The following is a 21,861-nucleotide window of genomic DNA, read 5'->3' as shown; positions in this document are numbered from 1 at the left end:
TTTAACTTCTAGCTCTTACATCAGACTTTGTTGTGGAACTGTTTCAGATTGTTAAAATCTTCAGTAGGCTCTGAACTCTTTTAGGCCCTCAGCAAAGCATTCTGTTAAGGAGCTAGACTAACAATAGCCTGTTTTCTCGGGTTGCCTGAAGGGTGGGTTTGGTTCATCTTGGCTGGCAAGCACTTCAACTTGGAAATAAGAGAGTATGAATAAATATTCCTTTGCTTCTGTCATGATGAGTTATGGTCATATTACAAAAATAATTATCTTCACTTCATAAATCAGCCTGATAGTTAACTTTGGTTTAGTTGCTAATTCACTGTTCCTGCTAATCTTTCTTTGGTTTGGTCAGATACTTATGCATAAGAATAAATCACAGTTCTCAGCCAGAATGCTTCTTTTTTTGTTGTTGTTGCTGGGGATGAAAAGTGAGCCTAAAAGCAAAATAGACAGCTTCTGTGAACAGATCTGCTGTACAGTGGTGGCCCTAAAATGAGGGGTTAGTGTTCGCTGTTCTACCCTGCTTTGTAAAAAGCAGAGATTGTGTCTCATTTATTTAAAACAGTGACCATTATTACTTTCAGATGGGCAGTTAATTAAATAGGATTGACTTGTGAAGCTGGATATACTGAGAAGTAAAAACCAGGAGAGACAGGGAAGCCATAAACGCCAGAAGCTAAGCCCTAGGGAGTGCGACACAGTCAAATATTACACATGTATGTTGTACCCATCCCCACTAGCATATACGAGGTAAGTGCAAATCTTTTTAAGTAGAAAGAATCAAGCCAGTTAGAAGGAAATTGGTGTATTCCTGAGATGCTAGAAGAAATATGTTACCAATTCATACTGCAACACAGCTCTGAGGACTGGGAGCCTGCATAATAAACCAAGCACTTCTGAGATAGTGCCGGCACACTAGCTGCATGTTCTACAACAGCATTTTTTAGCCATGTTCAACAGTGTGCTTGCTATCGCTCCTCCATTTGTTGAATTCAGGATGACCTTTGCATGAATAAAGTCAAATAGGATTAAGGCAGGAATTTTCAACAATGGGAAAGAGCAACAGATGTAGCCGACTTTGAACGTGGGAGGATTGTTGATGCACGGTTGCCTAAAGGGAGTGTCTGTGGTGACAAAAAAAAAAAAATAGGGGAGAAAAAGCAATGATTTCCTAAAAAAAAAAAAAAAAAATCAAATAATTAACTGCATAAGAGAAAAGAAAATAGAAAATAATCCAAAGGAACTGAGCAATCTGGGTTTTACTGAAGTCAAGCTGCCTGATTTTTTTTTTAAACTCACTGCCTCCTTATAAATATTTTTCCTACTCTTTCAGAAGAACTATCTGTTCTCTGCGTCTATCACTGTACCAGCTATCTGAGGGTTGTTTTGTGTGTAACGTATCTTAGATCCACGTTTTTTCTGAGTTATTTTAACGTGCATGGACGGAGTATGGAGATGTTTCTCTGGAGAAACAGGCGTTCCAAAACAAAATCCGAATCCTGCTGCTATTTTTTAATTTGATTTATCCTATGCAGAAACATACAGATGGATCTCAAAATGCACCCAGTGCAAGCACTCTGAATAGAGACTTAGAGAAGGAAAAAATGGCAATAACATACAGAAAGCAAGAACTCTTTCTGACATATCTCAAGCAGTTCTGTGCCTATTAGACGAAGTGGATTTGTTTTCATTTAAAAAAAAAAAAAAAAAAAAAAAAAAAAACAATAAAAGGACATGCCCGTGCTTTTTCTTGGTAGATTTACAGAAATGTTTTTGTACCTTTATGCTAGTATTTGGTTACCTTTTTTAAATACAACTGCTTCTTGGAAACTCACTTGGTTTCATTGTTGACGAGCTATGCTGCAGTTTAGTAGACAGTGGTGTTAATCCCTAAATGATACTTCATAGTCTGTAGTAATGAATAATGCACAAATTTTAAATATAGTTCATATGTATAATTCAGACAAATCAGCTTTGAAAAGCATGCATGGGAAAAGCCTTTAAAGTGTGAGGGAAATCATGTGCTCTAGCTCAGTGAAGGGGCTTTAAAGGAGCTAGCTAGAAACTAAAATTGTTAAGGAAATCACGTCGGAAATGTTACAAAAAATATGGGTTGGCTTCATATATTTGAAGATCAACTGTAACATTTAAGAGCTTGATTAAAACACCCACCGATTAAATGCCTGCATTACACTTTAAAGAGAGCTATGCTGTGGAGAGGGCAGTTTCTCTCTGTAGAAAAATCATTGGGATTCAGAGTATGTAGCATGGTAAAACACCTTCTAATGCAGCTTATTCTGCCTCTTCCCGTGCTGATTTAGAGCAGAGCTGTGGGCTACCCCCTAGCTACTGGCACGCTGCTGTGAACTCAGTAATCCTAACATGTCTCCCATACCCAAAAAAGGAGAGTCTTCCAACAGACACTAAAAAAAATAAGAAGGAAAAATGTGTGATCTGATACCGAATATCTTGAACGCGGCTCCGAGCGCCAGAGGCTTCATCAGAAATTTTTGTTACCTCAGTGAAGATGTGGTGGTGTTTAATTTGAGGACTACAAACAAATTCATATGCAAGCCTGGCATCTTCAGCACCAAGAGTGTGTAAGTCTGCTGGTTGAGTCGAGTGGTTTCATGCCCACTTGTAGTTGTAGAAAGTGTCCTTTTTTTCCCGTGGCCTTACTGCAGAGACAGACACTGGCCCATGCACGGGGCTCACAAAACTGCTGGCCGTGATGGTGCATGCACAGTTGTGTGAAAAGCTCTTGTATTCAACCGGAGCAAAAACTTGAAATAAATTGTGAAATAACAATTTGTCAGTGACTATTAGACAGCTGGCCTTTTGTACGTGTTCATGAAAATTAGTGCCTCATCCCCTGGAGGTGCTAGGAAGCTGAAGTCCTTTAGCCTGTCCTGAATTAAGTTCCTGGCCAGTGAAATCTCTCATCCAAATTTCCACGAGTATGAAAAGAGCAGTTTCTGGTTCCTTGATTGTCCTTTGTAGCTTTAAAGGGCAATAAACAAATCAGAGTACAGTCTTTATTTTTGGTGGGCCAGCCAAAAGTCTCTGTTCTCCCTGGCTTCATCAGCACCTCTGAGACAAGGATGTCCCCCTTCTTCTTCAGGCTTTTGCAAGGGTGGTGTTTCCTGGCTTGCTTCAGTATAAATAGGTCTTTGAAATCCAACTCAGCCTATCGTGCTTTAAGGGTATCCTAAAATATTACACCCTCTGAAATATTTATAAATAGAAATAGCCCAGTATTGCCATATTATATTTTTTTTCAGTTACCTGCATTTTTTTAATTATTATTTTTTTCTTGTGGAGTTTAATGGAAGTAATTTGTTACTTAGAAAACAGATAGTGTGTTTCTCTTGTTTCAAGTGACCTTAGTCATTTTTACACACACACACACGCATATCTGTATGTATATTTTCCTAGTATATACATTTAGGTCCATACCACTCGGAGCTAGAGGTAGGTAGTCTATCATGATTTTCATTGACAGCAGGAACTCAGTAACATAAGCTGACTTTATCCTTTGGTTTGAGACTCTGGAGTGTAGACCAAAACCCAATCCGTAAGCTTGAGTATAAAACTGTAGCATACCAATCATTCTTTCAGTGATTCTTATAACTGTGACCACAGACCTTCTCCATTGTAGTTCAAATGCTAATGCAATATTAACATATATTTTTTAAAATGTTTTGTTTTTTCAATGGATTTAACTGGTTTTACTTTTTTTCCTAGGAACAATATTAGACTTAAAAAAAAAAAAAAAAAAAAAAAACACAAAAAAAAACTACTAAAATTAGGCTTTATTTTAGTGAGCTATCTCTCTGTATTTATGCAATTCAAATGTAGAACCAGGACATGACATAGATAAGAGTAATGGCAAATAACCAGGAAATAATTCCAAGGAGAGCTTCCAAGTTTCTGGACTTTTTTTTTCCATTCCTGGTCTCCTTGGACATGCAGTTGATTTGTTTGCAAACACTTCTTGTCAATCACAAGCGCAGTCTGTCTTTTTCACAAGTATTTAAAGAGTGTGAACCCACAACAAATGGGACTAAGAATATGTTCGGGGCATGAAATGATTTGCATCAGTGCACTTCAGTCTTTCAAGAAAGGATGTCTTTATTTTTATTTTTACTTCTATTTTTGTTTCGAGGAACCGAGTAGTGTGAGTAGTCCACAAACAATTGAACTGTATTGCTCGAACTTTTGCGTGCTGGGCGTTTTGTTGTGCACAGGTGACATGGGCTTTGCTCTGCATCACCACTTGTCTCACTCCCACTGTGTCTGAGACAGTCTCTTCATCAATATGTCATGCCCAATACAGTGGAGAAGAGTAGAGAAAGACAGACCAACCCGAGTATACATTTTGGATCTGTATTGTTAATAATTTCATCTCCTTGATCTCCTGCACTTTGTCCCTGCTGCTTCTGGCAGGAGCGATGAGCTCCGTGTGGAGCCTCAGCCAGGTGAATCCTGGTGGACGACACATGTCTGCTGGGGAGCTGTTTGAAAAATGCAGGAGCTTTTCTGAGTTTGGCCGTGACTGAAACCAAACAAAAAAAAATTGTTTGGATTATACTGCAGAAGAAAGTCTCTTTTGACCTCTTCTAGTTCCATGGGTTACAACCGTGTTGCTCATGTCTGATTCAGGGCATGAGGGAGATCTCTGGAGCATCCCATAGCATGTGGGCAGGGGCAGCATCCCTTACAGCAGCTTCGAGGGGTCAGAAGCTGGGAGTTCTCCACCTAACCTCGTCCTCTGGTAGCCCAGTGCCCTCCCCTTCCACCCTGCAGGGTTTACAGGAGGCATTACGGAGCTCAGAACAGAGCACAGCTGTGCAACAGGAGCAGCACTTGTGCTGCCAAGGTTTTATGAAGAGGAGATAGTAAAAATCGTTGCAAAAGGGCTTTGCAAAAAGTATTTACATATGCTAGAAGACTTTGTGAGCATGACTTGTTGAGAAACTAGACTGTGACTGAAAGTAACATGCACACTGTGTACATACCAACTCCTCGTTCTCCCACTAGCACTTCTATTTGAGTAGTCTGTAAATTTTATTGTAACTGTAGGCAAAACTGCTCTTTGAACTCCTCCCCTGCAGAGTTTTAAAGACAAGGTGGATATTACTCAAGTGATGTCAGGCTGCTTGTTTCCTAGTCATGTCTTGGGTCATGCTCCTGCTGCAAACTGTTGCCTAGCACTCTGCAAAGCCCACGTTTGAGATGATGAATCCTACAGATACCTGTAAGTAGTATTTAAAAGTTCATCTAACTTGCAAGCAATACCCACTATTCGAAGGAACTTTGTAGCATCCACTGGAAGCTTATTTAGAGTGGAAACAAAGTGAAAAATACGTTGGCTTCTGTGCATTTGCAGAAGTTCAGGCATTACAGGTAGCTGGCCGTATCACCAGAGCTCTCCCGTATGTGTGCTTTTGCTTCCCTTGATTCTCCCCATTTCAACCATTGTCATAATCATTTAATCTCCCGTTATGCAACCCGAATGTTGCTACACATTTATTAGCAAACTTACTGTCAGACTAGTAGTAATGCTCTAATTTACACTTCCCAAAGCATGGAAATTTCTGTGTAAGGCTCCCTTCTTTTTCCCTCCTCCCCTTATCCCGGGGTGCTCGTGCAGCGCAAAGCGTTGCAGGAGGCTGAGATGCGTGAACGATAAGTGCCGTGCGCATTGCAACACCTGGACGTGATCAGACTTGCTGAGGATGATGTACAGGGCTCAAGCCGGAGTTGTCTGCGTTTGTGCTGGTATTTGGCTGAAGCCTTTCCCCATGGAGCTCCTCGGGGTTGTCTGATTAATCTCGGTGCCTCCCCCAACCCAAGTAAAGCTGTCGGTACCTTCCCCAAAGCCCCTTCTGACAGCACTGGTGCTTCTGGTTGAAAGGCTGCAGACTTCTGGGGCACTCTTTCCATCTAGATGTTTCCTGGTGCTGTCTGCAGATGAGCGTTTGGGATCACGAACAGCTCATACCAGAAGCACGTTAAGCATTGCATCATCCCAGGACCAATTTGAGAGCCTTTCTTTCATGAGCGCTTAATTTTATTTAACTTAACCACATAAATTAAGTCCAAAGGATAACTCAAAATGGAGCTCTTCCTTCCATTCATAAGCTGTCAGTTCAAAGGCAGAACATCTCTTAAGGACCTTAATCCAACGGATATTAATGTATTAGGAACCCAGTGATGTCGTCTGTCTTGTCGCTGTAGAGTTGGTGATAGTTAAATAATGGATTCGTGATTTGAAGAGTGTTGAGAGATCCGTGAATCACGAATCCACCTCTCCGGTACTGCCCTGTTCCTTGCCATAGAAATACCAATTCCGAGCAGTCGGGAGTCCCCGGAGAGCTGTCTGTTCAAGAAAACCGAGCTGTCTGTCATCTGCATACACTACTCACTGAGCGTTACGCTCGTTATGTAGCTAATGGTACATGTTAAAAACCCTTTTGAGTTCCTTGTGTCGCCATATCGTAGCAGCACTTTTTCTCCCTCACCTGGTAGGGATGGTTTCTCTATTTATCACCTGCAGAATGGGTTTCTTGAAGTCAAAATAAGCTCTCACCACAGATTGTCAAAGCTTTCAGTAATATATTTAGCGTGGAATATTTTGGTCAAAACATTTATTTATTTTTTTTATTCGTCTGACAATTTAGTTCTTGTTTCAGGGAATTCAAATCAGAAAAAAATAGCTGCCGAATAAACTCCGTGCTTCTGAACATTAGGCAATTTTTTACAATGTAGTTTATTGCGTTAAGGAAAAACCCCTCTCTCTGCAGATGATATGCTAACAGAAATTTCATTCAGAATTTTATGAGGTAGATCCTGGGGATCGCCGAGGAGTTTTACATGTGTAAAAACGAAGCGCAGAAGAGCCGACTGCTGCGTGTTGCTGTAACACCCCTAGAACATGGCTAACGCCCAATTACTGCGTGCTTAGACTTGGATGGTAATTACAATTGAGCTGTAAAATATTTTGACAGTTTCCAACTGTTGTGTGGTTATTAGCCAGCCATCATATGGGAATGAAGCACGGCGATTTGAGTCTTTCTATATACAGATCTGCTTAAATACAGACTTGAAAATAAACAAGTAGCGTAAAGTGTTAATCAGCAGCAGTATTTAATTATTAGCAGCTTTTGTTGACTTCTGCAGGAGAGAATTCCTGTTTTCTGAAGATTTTGATTTCTCAAATGAGACTTGCCATACCTTTCTGCTTCAGCTTTTCATTTACAAGCTTTTACTTGTTGAGTGCTAAAAGCATAACCACACCAAATTTAATTTGTAGCATGAAAATGATGTGTGTATTTTTCAAGAGGATAGATTTGCCAGTGTGCGAGCTAGAAAAGCTCGTGTTAATTACGTATTATAAAACAAAAAGGATATTTTCTTTTAGCATGCATTTTTCCTTTTAGCTGCACAAGTCCTACCAATTAGCAAACTTGGAGAGTGTCAGGATTCCTGGAAAAATATAGGTTAAGCCAAGTGGCACTCGAATCGCTGCTACTTTTACATGTATTTTTATTTTGAAATGAAACTCAAAAAGCAGAAATATTCAAAGTGCATGCAAATTGAGCTCCAGATTGTGCCGGTCTTGTTATGTTCATTAAGCTATTGAATCCTTGAGCAGCGGCTGTTATTCCGTGGGGGCTATTCACAGCACAAGGTGCTATTCACTGAGGTGCAGATAGCTATCTGCCTGCACGCTGCTGAAATGATGCTCGTTCCACTGGGCAGCTAAACCGAGAATGCTCCTGTCTGCCATTCCTTCGTTTTTCACCTGTTATTTCATAATATTTTGTACACTTTTTTTTTAGGAAAGGGGAGAAGGAAGCATCCTGGTTCTGGTGGGGAATTATTCACACGCTGTCATCCTGATTTTTGTGCAGAGGGGAAGCCAAAGTGCCAGGCTGGGATATCTCTGCTGTGACTGAGAGCCGAATCTTGCCAATTTGGTTACCAGCATTGCTCTGGTTTCACTATTTGCCGAAATACCCAATTTCACCAAACTGTGATCAGGTGGTTACTGACTGACTCACATCCTGGGTTTGAACTGAACTGTAATTCTTGCAGATGAAATAGACTTACTAATGTATCCTAGGTTTTAAAGTGTTGGTGTGACTTGCTGCATTTGGGGCAGAGCCTTGTGTTAGGGACTGTTGAACTTCACCTGCTCAGTTAAATCTAACTGAGATGTGTGGAGGAGGTAGGTCTAAAATGCATCTTAAAAGATCACTTGGTCCTTTTGCTTGCCCAACAGCAAATTGAGCTGTGCTAAAGGAAAGACGAAGCATCCATGGCTTTCCAAGGCAGTCTGTTCCAGGGCTTCATTACACTGTCTTATAGACTGCTCCTCCTAACGTCTGACCTGTTACAATTAAAGCCTGTAAATTGCTTTTGGTAATCACTGACGTGGAGGGCAGAGGGTTTTGTTTCTTCTTCAGACACTTACACGCTTGCAGACTTGCCGTGTTCCTTTCCTGTATCATCTTTTCTTTACCATAAATGACCTAAATTTGCTCCAGCTTTCTTCGGGGGCTGTTCTTTTCTGATTTTTCTTTGGCCTCACCTCCCTTACACTGTGTCACGCAGAACTGGATGTAAACTTGCAGCTGCAGCTTTATTGATGCTGCGTGGAGAGGGAGAGGCAGTGCCCGCATGTCTTGCGAGCTTTCCTCCTGTCTGTACATCTCAGTGTGGTGTTTGTCTTTTTCACAACAGCCTGATGTTGTTGACTTACGTTCAGCTTGAATACACTGTTTCCCCCACATCCTTTTGTCAAGAACTGTTACCTAACCAGTTCTTCCTCATCCTGCATTTATGTAAATGATTGCTCCTTCCTATGTTGCACTTGTACATATTGAATTTCATCTTGTTTTCTTCAGACCTTTCCTCCTTTCTATATGCTCAGTGTTCTCCTAGTGCATTTGCTGTCCATCCCAGCTTCGTGTCTGGTGTATTGCCCACCTTCCTAAATCAAACTTCCAGTGCCGAACCCAAGAAAGACACTTGCAGAATCCCTTTTAATTAATGCCAAAAATCATTTAAAACTAGTACTGGTTGTAGTTTTCCTGTTCTGCACCTGTGCTGTGCAAGTCTCATTAATGCCTCATTTTCCTTGCTTCCTCACGAGAATGTCTCAGGTGAGAGGATGAAGAAGGCACCTACAATCACTGCGGGTCACCTGCTGCTGCTCCCCTCCCCTGCCCACTTCCCTGTGACTACAGAAACTGGACAGGTTGTCGTGATTTGGTGCTGACAAATTGATGTTTGTTCCTTGTCTCCTCTTTAACTTTCACACGCTAACAAACAACTTAATTATTTGTTCCACCTTTGGCTCATTAGTTTGTTTGCATTCCTCCAATTCTCTCTCTCTCTTTTTTTTTTTTTTTTTTAATGCTTTTAAAGGCTGGAAGGGAATGTAGGATTTTCCTCCTTGTATAGTTTCTCACCCATCTCGTTCCGGTTTTCAAATTGATTATTAATTTTAGATGCTGTTTCAGATTGGCTGTTCCAGTAGCCTGAGATTACCTTAAACATGTGTAGCTGATCTGAAGGCTTCTGGCTTATCGAAACTGTTTCCACACCTGGCAGAAATCTGACCTTTTTGTGGCTGCTGTTACTAATGCTAGTCTCCAGCTTGCATCTGACTATAGTAGAATAAAGACTGCTGGAGAAAAAAGAAAGGTGGCGAGCATTTCAGATGGTTCTGGATCATCCGTGTGCATCTCCTTACCCCTGAGTGGTGAAGCAGCATTGTAATTAATCTCTGTCTTGTTACTGTTCCCATAGGTGGGCTGCTGATGAGGGGGTTTAGCAAGGCTAAAACCAATCTGTTTCTATTAAACTTCTATGCATTTATAGCAACCCTAAGGAGCTTCCTTGAGAATAGCCATCTTTATACTTCATCTAAGCTCATGGACTCCAGCACCTAGTGCGAGCTTGGGGAAGATGCTTATTTTATTCCCACCCTCAGCTAAGAAGCATTGCCTAGGCTTCAGAGGCACCACATCGGGTGTCTGTGTCAGCAAAACCAAGCTCAAGAATCCCGAGTGCCCCAAGCCCCTCCGAAGGCAGGTTGTTTTCCTTTGTTAGAGAATACCTGTGCAAATCTGGCACGGGTTGTGTTCTCGAGTATTTGAAACAAAGATTTCTCATAGGCCAAAACTGCTTCTTCCCCAGGTCTGCCTGTGGTTGTGCGTTAATACAAACGATGCAGTAGGTTTACAATGTATTTTTCTCTAAAATTCTGTGGAGTGATGCCACCGTAATGCCACAACATCGGGCGACTGCCTGCAAGAACGATGTCTGTTGAAGTGTTCAGAGGAGTGGGAGAATGACTTGCATTTATGTAATGGCTCGTGTTAAAAAGAAAGCAGCAGAAATTCCTGCAAAAGCAGCAAGAGTTCACTGTTTTGGGGAAGAATTGGCAGCGGCTGTCATTTTTATTTTGCCTTGTGCTTGCTTGTTTTAAAGTTTGCCTTGTGCTTTCTTTCAGAAGAGATTCCTGTGACCTTTCCTGACAAGCTCTAACACTTCCATTGTTTGCTGCAGGCCTTTGAAATGTGGCAGAGATAGCCTTGGGCCCAGGGAGGTGCATTTTGCTAGTTCAGTTCCCATTTAACAAAGTTAAAAGCTTTGAAAATTGCTATTCCTCATCTGTGGTTTGAGTTGCTTAACTCTGGCGAGCTGCCCGAAACCCTGCACCTTCCCGTGGTGGCCGAGTGCCAGGGACTGTGAACCAGCAGCATCCTGGTAGCCCAGCTGGGCTTTCAGCACAGATTACCCGTGAGCCGAGGCCCCGTCCTGCATGCCACTGGGGCAACTGGAGAAAGGAAGGTGGCCACAAGGAAATTGCCCCTCTCCTCAGAGCAGGAAAACGAGGCCCCGTCCCTGCGTGCAAGCTCTTCGTGCTGGTACGATACAAACGTGTGTAATCATCAGAGAAGGGGCTCAGCGTTCAGCTTAGTGGTATGAATTATACACCTTTTCCTCTTTTTTTTTTTAATTGAAGACATTTCGTTCAGGACAAAGATTATGTGACCTCAGGGAAGAGAAGCTAGGCAGGCCTCAGCCAGTCCTTTATAATGCTTCAATCTGAGGAGGAGCTTGCTGTGACTTTTTCTTTGCTTGGCTGTGCTGACCATCAGGTGAAATGACTTGCACATAAGTAACCAAATCCATTACAATGTCTCAGATTAGTTTCTCCTTTACCAGCTAATTAACATAATCTTCTTCTTGCCATCAGCTAATAAATTTGGGGCTTCTTGACCCAGTGAGTTAGCTGCCCTCCTTCCTTCTGCAGTGCTGCTGTCCTCTGTGAGCAGCGTTCGCAGGGGGAGGTAGTTGTGGGTAGTTGCTCAGGTTGAAGCAAACAGTCTGTCTTGTTCTTAATTAATTCCCAGGAGCAGACAGGCTTTGGGTCCTGTTGCCTGAGTGAGGAAATTGTCCGGTAGGTGATGTGTTGTGGTTTGTGGTTCTGAAGGTTTAGAGGTTCCTGAAGGTTCCTGAATATTTTATTTTTTTTTATCCTTTTAATCACCAACAATGAAAACTGAAAACCCTGATGTTAAAGATTATGCTAAGAAAAAGTTACTTAATTACTAGACAAGGCAGAAGCTGAAAGAAGGCTACCAGATAATGACAAAAATTCCAAAATTCAGTTCTTAGGCTACCTTAAATCCAGCAATTCAAAGCTCTGTTACTGTAATCTCTCCCATTTTTGTGCACTAGAGACAACCTACAGGCATATATGAGGGAGGACGGTCACTTCACTTTGCAGGAGCAATGCCCCAAAGAGCCTGCACAGAGCTCATGACACAGAATGCGTGTGTGATGCTACGTGAGCTGCCTGGACCCGTGTTTGAGCTGCCACTAACGTGTCCCTGTCCCTGGGGTATCCAGCTCTTAAACTTCATCTTAACTTGTCTGAGTCTGGAAGCTGGTTTGGTGTTTTTTGTTTTGTTTTGTTTTGTTTTGTTTTTCTGAGCACTCTCATTTGCTTCGGGATCAGGAGGAAGAGCGGTTGCTTTGCTGGGATGCGTGCACTGGATTCGTGTTGAGCAGCATCTTGGAGTTCTCATGATAGTTAATTCTCCTTATTGCCTCAGTTATTTAATTTCAGGCTGTTTCCCTGTTTGTAAAATACCAATCGTGAGGCTGTATTGTGTCAGTAAATTCGTTGACTCACTGTGGAGTGCCCTAATGTTAAGTTGGAATCCTGCGTTCGATGCAGGGCTTGCGTCGAGCTCCCTAATTGAAGCCACGCACTGTAAGTTAAGAACAAGAAGATACAACAAGCATCAACTTTTGACCTTGAACAGCGAGATAGATAGGGACTGCGTGAGAAGAAGCTGGAAGTGATGAGTAGAATAAAAAATGCCATCATAATGTTTGTTTGTGGGTTGGACAAATAAAAGTTGTGTTGATCAAACTAACTCAAGCGTGAGGGACTTGCTAAACATTGCAGGCTGCGACCAGAAGCGATGGCATGCTGAAGGACAGCCATTATGCCTATGATTCAGCCATGTGCAGCACAAACTGTGCGAGTTGAGGTGAGAAACAGGAAGGAGGAGTGGCAAACAGGACAGAGCTGTGACTACATGGCAGAGGGAATACAGTGCTGGGGTCCTGGGCTGCGTGTGCCTCATGGTGGTGTGCAGTGTTTTCATCGGCTCTCCCGTGGGTCCCAAGTGCTCAGGTAAACCCGACGTCCTGCAGCCTGGGCCATGGGGCCACGCTGCCCAGCCACCTCCATCTGAAGTGTACTGAAAGCACTAAAGCCAAGTAACGCCGCCCACTGCCTCTCCAATTATTTGGAGAGGCAAATGAAGGGAGATGAAACTTTGCAGGAAGTTGTTCCGTTCCCCAGCACATCGCTGCTCTGCGCAGTGCTGCGAACAAGCACCTGCTGCAAATCAGGTCGAATTATGAATTGAATTATGATTCAGAAAGCTACAGAAGAAGAGAACACTGGGGCAGCTTTGATTGCTTTCTTTCCCTTCCCAGACGGCGCAGGTCCACCATTCTCGTTGTCTACAAAACTGTTTGTTGCATATCCTGGCATTTTAGATAGCAAGTACTTTTTGCTGCTTTCCTTTTCTTTTCCCAGGTACAGTTAGGAAAAGCTCTTTCCAGCCTCATGGCTCACAAAATACGTAACAGACAAGGGGAAACTCGTAGGGTGAACTGATTTCACCTGCAAGGCAGACAGCAAACTTGAGGCACGTCCCAAGGATTTCACCTTCCTCTTTACCTGGCAAAACTTGCCAGGTTCAAACCTCAGAGCATCGTGTAGGGTCAGGCAGACGTCTGAATGTGCAGGTTGGGATTGAACAGGGAGTGACTTGCTTGTGCCAAAATTAAACCTGTAAAATCTTAGGTAATTAAAACCTTTTAAGATAAAAGTTTATATTTTGCTGTGTATCCACAGCAGCTGTGGGCACAATCAGAAGGACAGGGAAGGGAAAGGTTTGGTTTGGGGTTGTCAGGTACCAGAACTCCTACTACTTCTTTCTGTGAAACGTGTATTTTTTAATACTTGTGGTGCACCTTCTCAGCAGAAGAAAAAAGCAATGCCGCTCGTATTTTCTTGTGACACTGAACCCATCATAATGACCTGTGACTTAAAAAGCAAATAACGAGCCTAAATAAAGAGTATCTCAGTGCAGCTGGGTCATGGGGATGTTTTTCCATCTTTGGAATAAACGAGAAAGTTTTATTCTATCTCGCAGACTGGGTTTCCACGTTCTATTTCTGTCCTGTTATCAGTCAAAAGTCAGCTTTTGACTTGAGCCTGGCCTGTTCATGGACTAGAATAAACAAAATTGAGAGCACGTTGGACTCTCCCAGACCTTGCCAAAGGCATCAACTCATATTAAGTGAGCCAGCTTCAGTTTTAGAATACTCCCAGGCTAGGCCATTCCTTGTGGGTAGAGCCCTGTGTTGTCTGAAAAATAAAATCCTCAGGTACGATCCTGATGATACGAAGTGATCTATTTGACTGAAACGTGTTGAAGTGATTTGTGTCTGTTGCACTTTGTGGCATTTTTCAGGCCGCGTCTCAGTTCAGGCAAGTTCCCCAAACCTTGTCTGCATCCAGCTGTGTGCTGCACGCGTTGTCCCACCTAGCCGTGCGTTACGTTCATTTGCCTTATCTCATGTTTTAATGGTTAAATTTTCAGTGAGCTAGATGGCACTGCAGCTGTGATACGAGTAAGGGAAAATCCCTTTTGTTTTGCTCAGTCAAATAAGGCATAGACTGTTGCCTCTACTTGTTTCTTGAGGAACCTAACTTGTTTGTTGATTGTTTGCAGGTCTTCCCTACGCTGCTTTCAGCCCTATCTCGATCTTAGCTTCCTCTCCTCCTGCACTTAATTACCTTTCCTAGCTTCTTCTCTCCACTCCTTTCCTCTTCAGGGAGCTGTGTTGATTAATATAAAACTCAAACCACACAAGTCTTGCACCCAGATTCCCACAGCTACTACGTACTTTTTTTTCCTTGCTCCTCTCCAGGACTCCTCCGAGCATCTTTCTCTTCCAGGCTCCGGTGCTGCCCCTTGCTCTCTTCAAGCCCCTCCACGCCGTGCTACCTGTCACCGACCTCTGGAGAGCTGCTGAAGCCAAGCCCCCGATATCTTCACCCTGGCTGCTCCCTGTGTCTCATACGAGGGCTTGGTTCATAGTCCCATGTCCCCATCTTGGTTGTTCTCTGCTAACCAGCGGTGCACCTGGCTCCTGAGAGCAGCAAACCAATTATTTAAATGGTTGGAGACGTAGAGGCGCAGCCTGATATTTAAAGCTCTGGTCCTCTTGTTAATGGTCTGGTGGGATAATCTCCCCAGGGGAAAAATGCATACGATATAAAACATATTAATTAAGCTACCAGGACATGTAAAAGAGGAATGAAGTAAAGAGACTTTGGTGCTTCTGTTGACTGTGAAACAAAGATATGGTGCAGCTCGTGCTGACTCCAGCTGGTAAATCCACCCACATGATGCTGCATCGGGGGCTGAGCTAGCGAGCAAGGGACCGGCTCTGGTACCTCTGCGTTCACCATGCAGTTAATCCCCAACCAGATAAAACTTGGTGGCATTCGAGGCAGTAACCTGCTTATCAGCGAGGGGATCTGGCAGTCTTTGTGGATAGCTGATGCTTTTTTAGTGGCGTTTCCAAATGAGTTCTCAGGGACTTGGGCTTTTGAACTTAAAACAACAAGTTGTGGCTGCTCGATGTTTACAACAATTGCATAGTCAGCTCTTTAATGAACGATGGAAGGAAAAGCTAACTCAATTTTCATTTCATTTCATCAGTTCTTGCCGTTCTTATAGAGCTAATATAGGCTAGAAAAAGCTGCTTGGTGGTATTTGGGTTTATTCTCAACGTGGGACTAATATGTGTTACCTCCAGGTATCAAAAGGCAATATTTTCCATAATGATGTTGCAAACAAAACAAAACTAAAAAATCCCTTTTGTTAACCCTTCTGAAGCAATGTCAGGTGCTCATGCACGGTTTTGCCCTGATTAAAATATCTCCAGCGTGTCTTGGGTTCAGTGCTTTTATCATAGATTAAATAACAAAGGCTTTCGCTCAGGTGGTGAATAAGAGCGTAACATTATCATAATATTAACTTCACCTTTATCTGGAAAACTTGCTGTGCTAAATCTGGAGAGAAAGCGGTGTATAATTTCTGCTTTATCTGCTAGAGAAGGGAAAACTAAATTGCATTATGCACGTGCCGAAATCTTGCGTATTCATAAAGTACTTTGAGAAAATCTAAAAGGAAGTACAGCTTTGGGAAAAAAAAAGCTGCAATTTTAAACTTTTAAGGGATTGTAGTCTGGATTTAATAAATGGACAATTTGTAAATAAAACACTGAATTCAGCTGAACGTATTGATTTAACAATTTGGGATGTCCTTTGCTAAAACCTGGTTTTAAAATCAGTACCTGAAAAGATTCGTTAGATGTGCAATTAAGGCATTAGAAAGGTAAGGTTGCCTAAGGCCATTTCAAAGCTAACTAAGAAGTATTTAAATGGTGACTGGAACATTTAAGATTTCTGTGAAGAGCTTCAACAACAAGTATTAAGACTTTATAGCTGACATTGATTAGATTTGGTGAGTAGTGCAGTAGTGCTGGTTTGACAAAAGTGGCTCTGTACTTACAAAACTGTTAAAATATCGGTTTTCCACAGCTTGACAGCACTATTTTAATTATTTTCTCCCAGATGTATTATATATGTATGTGTATATATATATACACACATATATATAGGCACCAGGAAGATTTTAAATACTGTTGTAACTTAAATTTGGGGCTGGTTACTTTTTTTTTTTTTTTGGCTTAAGTATGTAAGGAGAAGAAGAACCTGATCTTTGTTGCGTCACTCTGAATCTGGAGTAACTGTCTGGAGGCTTCTAAATGATATTTGTTATTCTGATTAAAATCTGATGCATGGAGAACAGAAGGCTTATCGTGTATTGCTGCTTCTTCCCTATTTTGTATATCCCTGGTAAGATGTTAATTCAGTGTAGTTAGAGATATTTGTCTCATCATTAAAGGATTTGTTCACACCGATTTGAGTCGTTGACAGGATTAAGAAAAAAAAAAATCAACCAACAAGCCTACACTTTCCAAACAAGGTACTGTATGCATATGTTCTGCTCTTTAAAAATCTCTTCAAAGTATACGTTTTGCACCCTCTGAATGAGTTGGCAGTGCGTCCATCTGATGGTAGGTGTGTTTATCAAACAGCTTTTTAGGGCTGACTGTCAAGACAAATGAAAAATGACTTTCCTCATTCTGTAAACGCTCTCCCCCAGCAGCAGGGAAACCATAAATCAGTTTGTCGCTGGCAGCTAATTGCTTAGCACTGCCATACTTTAGTCAAGTGGGGGCATCGTTGGTCTTTCACAAATAGGTAATATGGCCAAAAGGATTTACTTGTTAAACTTAAGTGGCTGTGATATAATAAATTACTTGCTCTATTTTTATCTTAATTTGGGGACTCTCTGTGTATAAGGTGCATAAGTAGCATGTTTGTGTATATATGCTTTTAATTAGATTCCATTGAAAAAACGAGTGGGCTCTTTTTTCTTTCTTTCTTTTATTTTTTTTTTCCCTCCTCCTCTAATTCAGACTTTGGATTTGTGTCAGTCAAATCATTCTATTTAATTACATCTCAGAAGTTTTGAGAAGTGACTATTTTTGTAGTGAAATGAGGGCGTGTTTCTTGAAAACCTCAGCTGCAATTACTGGGTTCTCTCCGCAGCTCTGTGGTAAACGCCGAATGCCTGCCATAGCGTTATTTTTGCATCGTATTCCCTTGCGATTCTTTTCCTGTGCTACCCAAGGCTGTTCCTGAAAGTGACAAAATACCTTTTGGGGGAATGGTCGGCAGTAGGCGATGATGCTTGGTAGAAACCACCGCCGATAGGATTCTGTGAGCGAAGGGGTTTTGTGGGGATGCCTTTACGTGACGGCGTTTGGGGAAAGCTTTCCAAGGGTGTGTATCGCAGGCTGTGCGGGAGAAGGTTTTAAGGATTTAAGCGTTTCAGCACGGCGTTGCCACTGGTACAATCCTTGGCCTGTTCTCCTGTGTCGATCTGGAATCCCGTATATCTGCATCCTTCGGAGACGAGCGCCAAGGGCGACAACTGGGGATAATAACTTGCAATTTGTGTCTTTTGCAAGTTACAGTCATTGTAAACTGACAGCTGTGAAGGACCTAACCTCACATCAAAGGATACAGATCATCCAGTTAGGTCAATTAATGTTAATTCTCATCTTCCATTAAATTCTTTTATCTTCTCTTTTTTCTTTTGCAGCCAAGCCCAATACCAAGTCCCATTTTGGGGAGAAAGCCAAACGCTAGTCAGTCCCTGCTCGTGTGGTGCAAAGAAGTTACAAAAAACTATAGGGGAGTGAAAATCACCAATTTTACAACATCGTGGAGAAACGGACTGTCGTTTTGTGCAATACTACATCACTTTAGACCAGATCTAATGTAAGTTGTATATTTTCTGCCTGCATAACCTGACTGTCATAGAAATACGCAACGTATGAGTTTCCATAAAAGTCAAGTCTGTGTTTGTTTCAGGTACTGAACTGTTTTGCCCTTTTCTTTTAAACATAAAAATTCTTCTTTCTAAGAAAACAGATCTACAAATGCTCAAACTTTATGACCTCTTTGCTCTCCCCTGTTGCCTAAACAATTGTTTCTGCCCTCGATGTGATTTGTTTTTTCTTCTCCCTAATCTTATACAAAGAACTGACTTCAAGATGATTATGAAAATTGTGCTGGTGTTGAAATGAGATGAGAGAAATAAGCCTGTAGCTCTTTGTACTCTGACAAGGACGGATTACCCCATGGTAAATTTGGTTGTCAAGGCCAGCCTCCAGTCCCTGCCTTAACTTCTTTTTTAGATGGAAAGCTCCAGGCAATGAAACATGTCATCGGGGCTTGTTTGTTTATTTATTTATTTATTCCTTTAATTTTCCACGCTATTAGTTTTGTTGATTGAATTGCTGTGAAATTGCTAGTTACTCTATGATATTATTGCATGTCAAATTTTTAGATTCGGTTTGTTTTTAAAACTGCTGCTTTTATCAAATACTGTACATACCCACTGTGCCATTTTCCCCCTCAGTGACTACAAGTCCCTGAATCCTCAAGATATTAAAGAGAACAACAAAAAGGTAAGAACTGCCAGGAAAAAGAGAAAAAAAAGAAAAAAGAAAAAAAGAAAAAAAAAAAAGACGTAGCTTCAATTTTGGCTTCTCTGCAGGTTTTTATTAATTTTGGGAAAGTGAGGTTGTTTTGTAAGGTCATAACTGCAGCTCACAGAAGGTATTCAGCCTCCTGTGGCTCAAATCGGATGCATTATTGACTCCGGTTTGTCATGGTCTTTAACATTCACAACAAGTGCAAGGCTGGCATTAGGGTTTAATATTTCTATGGCCTACATTAACTGGAAAAGCCGATAGAAGGGCTGGGCGGCATTTTTTGAGCAATTCTCTTATTTTCTGACCATCCACATAATTAAAAAAATAAAAGAGCAATGTAACAGTGCTCGGGTTGTCGTGCATGAGACTCCTCTTGCTGTTGCTTTAGTAGGGCTCCGTGCATTGGTCACAGTCAGTGTTGCCTTGATGGTGATTTTTATTTTTTTAAGGATGAAATTTTACACTGCTTTGATACTGCACAGCCAAGAGAAGTGTCGGGTGCGGAACCTGTGCTTTTATGCAACACGGAAAGTTTAGGATAAAAGTGTTGAGACAATACCCGGCAAATAAACTATTTGCAGAGCAGTTAATAGCATTTTGCTGGGCAGCTGTTTGAAACCACTTCTGATGCTGTTGTGAGGCAAAGATGTGAAAAGTTTCTCCGAAAGAAGCAGCGACTCGTTTGGGGAATCACCAGAAGATTTTTTTTTATTTCTGCTTACCATTTTAGACACGTTACAGACTTTGGGATTTCCACATGGCCAGGGTTTGGCCGTGTTTAGAAATAATCATTTTCATGTTTAGAAATGATAATTTTCATGCGAGTTGCTGCTAATAAAATCATTCCTGAGGATTGTGAAGTGTTTCAAGGAGTTTACTTCTCAGCGCTCTGATTTTATGTTTACAGCACTTTACAAATATTGAATTGAATTGGGAGGAAACTACAGTAGATTTTGAATGATTTAATTAAGTTCAACACTATATAGGAAATATAACTAAAGAACATTGCATTGCAAGTATGTGGATTTTCTGAAAGTGCTGTATTAAAATTCATTTGTGTTTAGGGTAATTATATTTTAATGCGTCTGAACACTTACCCGTTATCAAGGAAGTTACTTGTCATTAAAATAGGGCTTAAGTGTTATAGATAATTAAGTATCTCTGAACTGCTCTTATCTAATGAGTGATTTGGCCAATGATATCCTTTTCATAATAATACAGGGGCTTCTGATGACCTAAGTGGATTATCCGTGACATCACTATGTTTTCTGTGACCATGTGTTTTTTGTACTTCAAGTTTTGTTGGTTATACGGGCTAATTAAGCCGGATTATATTTAAAAAAAAAAAAAAAAAAAAAAAGGAAAAAAAAAGAAAGACTAGATTGTTAATTGAAAACGTTGGTGGCACAATCAGTCATCTTTTCTTTATGAAACCGTGATGGCAAACGGTGAACTTTTTAGCCCATCTCTCTAACCGGATCCAGTTCCCAGCACTGAAGAAGTACTGATTGTTGTTCTGCTGCAGTTTTTTTCTTTCATCACTTCGCAGCCCTCTGCCTGACAGCTACATTGAGTATCTCAGTTGCTTCCTGCAGATTTATTTCCTGGTCTCACACAGTTCTGCCTGATAACCCCGCGTGCCCTTGGTTGGAGTGAATGCGGCGCTGCCAACAATGGCTCCCTCTAAATTCCATGCAGATACGTAACACGGGTGACAACGATTCCTCCTAACCAATTAAAATAACATCTCTGGGTGAATAGGACAATTTTCTTTGTCTGAAGCATCTCTCTTTTCCCCCCCTCCCAGGAAGGGAGGTAAAAGGGAGCTGTGACCATAGATGAAAGGTTAACCTGTAAGAGTATAGCTTTTAGAAGTGTATGACGTTGCTTGTATTAGGAAAAAAAAAAAAAAAAGGAAGAAGAAATCTTAAGAAACAACTAATTCAGTGCAATTCCTGTGTATAATTACACATTGAAACACACAGTCGCAAAAAGCCCATCGTTGGGGTTTCTTTATAAAGCACACCGGTCGTTTGCCAGGTTGGTGCTGCCACCGGTGCTGAATCAAAAAGGGCATTTACCTGTGACATCTGATCCTGGCCAATATGTCAGTGCGGGACAGAATTGGGAAATGCTTGGAATACTGCCTGTGGTGCTCCTGCTGATGGATCGCAATTGATGGCTGTCAATCAGCTTGTCAGGAAATTATTAAATTAAAAAAAAAAAAAAAGCCTTCATCAAGAGACAGGTAAATAGGTTTGGTGTCCTGAGTATATACCTCTATATATGTATTGTAATTATCTCTTAAAAAATAATAATAAAAAAATCTCCAGATGACATTTTCATCGGTCAGAATTCAAATATAGTTTTGGTGCATTGTGCTCATTGCGTATGGAGATTTCTGTCAGGAATGAAAGAGAAACCAGGATTATCTCTGAGAAAATGAAAAACATTACAGGGATACGCTCTCAGCTGGTCCAAAGAGTTGTGGTTCTACTTAAAATCTCGTATGTACCTGACTATCCCCATATAACCTTCACAATAGCATGAATCTTTTTTTTTTAATTTTTATTTTTTGCTACGTCCATTTGATTCTTAGTAAGTCCTAATGACTAGTGCATTAAAATTTCAGCGTAGCAGCAGTGTGGTCCCTTCTCAGGAGCAGGAATTTTTCATACTGCTAATAACTCGTCCTGCACTTCAAAAACATGAGCTGCTGAACTACGAGCTTGGCTGAAATCTGAAGGGGCTGAAAGCTTGAGGAGTGGAAGGGCACAGCAGCCTGTGTCTAGTAATGAACTTCTGGCTTTAATTACTTCATTGGTTAGAGAAGCTTGTTTCGTTTGAAGGGTTATTGTTTGGAAATGGTAATGTATCTTTTGGATATTTTGTGGGCACTTTCAATTTTTGTGATGCCGTTGATGGTGTTTTTTGCAGTTTTTTGACCATTTCTCTGAAATTTCTCGATACGTTTAAACTTGAGCTTTCGTCTTGACAAAATGTTCCATTTTACAAGGAACAAATCCTTTTAGAATATGTATTTAAACAGAAGAATGTAGAGTCATAGGAGTAGTGTTGAGTTAAAAATGGAAGTACCTCCTTACCTTT

At 41.3% G+C, this 21,861-nt stretch overlaps 1 protein-coding gene across 10 annotated transcripts in view; it reads left to right on the top strand.

The window, feature by feature from the left end:
- The window catches only part of EHBP1 (EH domain binding protein 1), a 207,964-nt gene that overhangs the window by 110,934 nt on the left and 75,169 nt on the right, over positions 1-21,861 (top strand). For all 10 annotated transcript variants that reach the window (XM_082757350.1, XM_082757349.1, XM_082757356.1 and 7 more), the window contains 2 exons: positions 17,856-18,034; positions 18,678-18,726. In XM_082757350.1, the coding sequence (XP_082613476.1) occupies positions 17,856-18,034; positions 18,678-18,726 (228 nt within the window). The remainder of the gene's footprint in view (positions 1-17,855; positions 18,035-18,677; positions 18,727-21,861) is intronic.

Source organism: Aythya marila (genome assembly GCF_965140915.1).
Source record: "Aythya marila genome assembly, chromosome: 3".
Taxonomy (NCBI): Eukaryota; Metazoa; Chordata; class Aves; order Anseriformes; family Anatidae; genus Aythya; species Aythya marila.
Note: the sequence above shows the minus strand (reverse complement) of the source record. Positions and strands in the feature narration are given on the sequence as shown.